Here is a 4,394-nt window from a genome sequence, read left to right as displayed (position 1 = left end):
TATATATATATATATATATATATATATATATATTAAATATTGTCCACGCTGGCTCGTGTATTTTGGGCAAATAAAGTACATTTTAATTATTGGCAGTTGTAAGAAAAAAAATAAAACAAAAGTATCCAAGTATGTATATTTTGGGCTAATAACGCATTACGATGTGGTTATTGTAAAAAAAAGAAAAGAAAATATCTATATATATTGTCCATTGACTCATGTATGCCAATTTGGGGCAAATAATAATAAAATAAAAATAAAAAAGTATTGTCCATGTTGTCTCATTTATGTCTAATTTAGGCAAATAATTAAAAAAATCTTACCTTATGTGCGTTGTTAAAAGCAAATATCTGACTCCTCTATTTTGAGCTAATCATGTGAGCTTACTGTAAAAAAAATAATAATAAAAAAAAATTAATAAAATGCCCAATTGACCAATGTGCTTTGGGCAAAAAATGCAAATCATGACCTTATGTCGTAAAACATCTATGACCTTATAGGAGCTGTAAAAAAATGTTGATGTTGACTCGTAAACTTTACCATTGTTGTAAAAATAAAAATAAAAATGAAAAAATCGTCCATGCTGACTCGTGTATTTTGGGCAAATAAAGTACATTTTAATCAATGGCAGTTGTAAAAAAAAAAAAGTATCCGAGTACAGGTACGTATATTTTGGGCTAATAACGCATTACGATGTGGTAATTGTAAAAATAAATAAATAAATAAATAAAAATAGTGTCCATTGACTCATGTATGCCAATTTGGGGCAAATAATAAATTTAAAAAAAGTATTGTCTATGTTGTCTCACGTCACATATGTCTATTTTGGGCAAAAAATTAAAAACTCTTACCTTATGCATGCTACAAGCAAATATCTGACTCCTCTATTTTGGGCTAATCATGTGAACTTACTGTAAAAAAATAAACAATAAAATGCCCGATTGACTATAGTGTACTTTGGGCCAATTCTGTAATATTTACCTTGTGGTAATGAAGTATTGTTGACTTAATGTGCGTCTTTTTTTGGACAAAGAATGTCAACTTTGCTTCGGGGTTGTCTGAAAACACTGCTGACTGGTCTATTTTTAACTGGGCTTGTTTATACGAGAGCGTGATGAAATAACATTGGAGCTCCAGAGTTGCGTCATGCTGGCATTGTTATCTCAGCCGCGTTAGTCTGGGCGGCATATTAACACACACACACACACACACACACACACACACACACACACACACACACACACACACACACACACACACACACACACACACACACACACACACACAAAAGACTCGGTCATGAGATAAAAATAGAACTACCGTTGTCACGTGACCTCACCTGCAGCGGCGCGAAGGTGTGTGAGTGGGAAGTGAACTGCCGTATTTCCTCATGCCGCCGTGGATTAAAAGCAGCTACAATGTCGGCGCCGCCACACAGCAGCCCACACAGCGAGACGCGCCAGCATGCAGGTGAGTCGTGGCCAACTGGCCCTGCGCGAACATTGCACGAGGGGGGTCGCTCACCTGCTCTGCGTCCGCACTCAGATCGCGATAATCGTGGTGATCGTGGGCCTCCTGCTGGGACCCGCGTGGACCTGCAACATGAACCGCTGCTACGAGGAGGGCGAGCTGAGCAAGGCGGCCAGCAGGAAGTTGACGAGTCATTACCCGCAGCCCCCGGAGCCCCACGGCGTGATGGCGCGCGACTCCCCGTCCTCCTGCCCACTGGACCTCTACGTGCACTACCAGCACAGGGAGGCCAGGTCCTTGTCGCCATGGAGATTTGTGTAAGCTTTCACATCTTCATCTACACCTTTTTCTTTCTTTCCACGCACACTTTTTAATCTGACATTTTCAATTGTTTTAAACACTAAATGCTTCCAGTCAAAAGTTTAGAGACACTTTCCCATTGAACATGTGACACAAGTGTCTAAATACTTTTGACTAGCTTGTACAAGTCAGTAGTGTAGTGCATCTCCAAACTTCTGACTGCTACTTGAAGAAAATGATCACTTTTCCGATTGCATTTGCCTTTTTGCTCTTTTTGAAAACACATTTGGGGATTTAGATGGCAAACCGCAGGTGTCAAACTCACGCCATATCATTTAAGGTGGCCCTATACATCATTTATGGTGGCCCACCATGTCATTAATTGTTCGGGCAATGTCATTTAAAATGAGCCACAGCGTCTTTTCAAGTGGCCCGTCACATCGTTTAAATCGGCCCACCACATCATTTATTTTGGCCAGCCATATCTTTTAAAGTAGCTCGCCACGTCATTTAAAGTGAGCCACAGCGTCTTTTCAAGTGGCCCGCCACTTCATTTAAGTGAGCCACAGCGTCTTTTCAGGTGGCCCGCCACATCGTTTAAAGTGGACCGCCACGTCATTTAAATTGGACCACCACATAATTTAATTTGGCCAGCCATATCTTTTAAAGTAGCCCACCACGTCATTTAAAATGAGCCACAACGTCTTTTCAAGGGGCCCGCCACATCATTTAATGTGGACCACCACATCATTTAATTTGGCCTGCCATATCTCTTAAAGTGGCCATGTCAATTAAAGTGAGCGACAGCGTCTTTTCAATTGTCCCGCCACATCATTTAACTTGGTCCGCCACATCTTTTAAAGTGACCCACCACGACATTTAATTTGGCCCGCCACTTCATTTAAAGTGACCCACAGCGACTTTTCACGTGGCCCACCACTTCATTTAATTTGGCCCACCACGTCATTTAATTTGGCCCACCATTTCATTTAATTTGGCCTGCCACATCTTTTAAAGTGGCCCACCACGACATTTAATAAGTGAGCCAGTGTCTTTTCATGTGGCCCACCATATCATTTAATTTGGCCCGCCACATCATTTAAAGTGAGCCACAGCGTCTTATGTGGCCTGCCATATCATTTAAAGTAGACCGCCACATCATTTAAAGTGGCTCGCCACATCTTTTAAAGTGACCCACAACATTAAATTTTGCCCGCCACATTATTTAAAGTGTCCCACCACATCATTTAAAGTGACCCGCCACTTCATTTAAAGTGGGCCACAGCGGCTTTTTACGTGGCCCACAGCGGCTTTTTACGTGGCCTGCCACATCATTTAAAGTAGACCACCACAACATTTAATTTGGCCCGCCACGTAATTTAAAGTGAGCCACAGCATCTTTTCATGTGGCCCGCCACATCATTTAAAGTGACCCACAGCGTCTTTTCATCTGGCCCACCACTTCATTTAATTTGACCCACCACTTTATTTATTTTGGCCCGCCACATCTTTTAATTTGGCCCGCCACATCATTTAAAGTGAGCCACAGCGTCTTATGTGGCCTGCCTATGTGGCCTGCCACATCATTTAAAGTAGACCACCACGTCATTTAATTTGGCCCGCCACGTAATTTAAAGTGAGCCACAGCCTCTTTTCATGTGGCCCGCCACATCATTTAAAGTGAGCCACAGCGTCTTTTCACGTGACCCGCCACATCATTTAAAGTGACCCACAGCGCCTTTTCATGTGGCCCACCACTTCATTTAATTTGGCCCACCACTTCATTTATTTTGGCCCGCCACATCTTTTAAATTGGCCCACCACAACATTTAATTTGGCCCGCCACATCATTTAAAGTGAGCCACAGCGTCTTTTCATGTGGCCCGCCACATCAATTAAAGTGACCCACAGCGTCTTTTCATGTGGCCCACCACTTCATTTATTTTGGCCCGCCACATCTTTTAAAGTGGCCCACCACGACATTTAATTTGGCCTGCCACATCATTTAAAGTGAGCCACAGCGTCTTACGTGGCCTGCCACATCATTTAAAGTAGACCACCACGAGCCACAGCGTCTTTTCATGTGGCCTGCCACATCAATAAAAGTACAGCGTCTTTCCAGTGGCCTGCCACATCATTTAATTTGGCCCGCCACGGGGTATATACGCGTGTGAGTGGTGTATACAATGCATGCAGTTTCTCCAACCAATTGAGTCATTTCCATGAGAGACCCCACTGACATGTTTCAACTCCCCAAACATGATCAGATAACTTTCCCATATTTAACGGCAGGGTTTCTGCACGCCTGCTGTGTTCTGAGCGGGAGAAATGCAGCTCTTTTCACGCGCCGTCTTAAAAAGGCAAACAAAATAAACATCCTTCCATGGTTGATATTTCACTGCCTGGGGCGTGAAAACACGCACGCACACACACGCTCACACGTGGGTGTACACTATTAGTGATGACACCCGAGTCGTGCGACATCCATCCAGTTTTGAAGATCGTATGTCGACTCTCTTTCCGCTCAGGGGATCAGCACACAAGGAAACTTTCGCAGGCTCTTGCACAAGTTCTTTTTTTTTTTCTTCATCACTGATCTTGTCTTACGCCCACGGAGAGCTTCT

The 4,394-nt window shown here is 43.0% G+C and overlaps 1 protein-coding gene across 1 annotated transcript in view; it reads left to right on the top strand.

The window, feature by feature from the left end:
* Nucleotides 1–1,328: 1,328 nt before the first annotated feature.
* il17c (interleukin 17c) overlaps nucleotides 1,329–4,394 on the top strand; it is a 6,701-nt gene continuing 3,635 nt past the window's right edge. Inside the window, exons 1-2 of the mRNA XM_061969280.2 lie at nucleotides 1,329–1,470; nucleotides 1,546–1,787. Of these exons, the coding sequence (XP_061825264.1) occupies nucleotides 1,465–1,470; nucleotides 1,546–1,787 (248 nt within the window). The 5' untranslated portion in view covers nucleotides 1,329–1,464. The remainder of the gene's footprint in view (nucleotides 1,471–1,545; nucleotides 1,788–4,394) is intronic.

This window comes from Nerophis lumbriciformis, linkage group LG10 (genome assembly GCF_033978685.3).
Source record: "Nerophis lumbriciformis linkage group LG10, RoL_Nlum_v2.1, whole genome shotgun sequence".
NCBI classification, from domain to species: Eukaryota; Metazoa; Chordata; class Actinopteri; order Syngnathiformes; family Syngnathidae; genus Nerophis; species Nerophis lumbriciformis.
The sequence above is the reverse complement of the archived record's forward strand: the minus strand, read 5'-3'. Positions and strand labels throughout refer to the sequence as shown.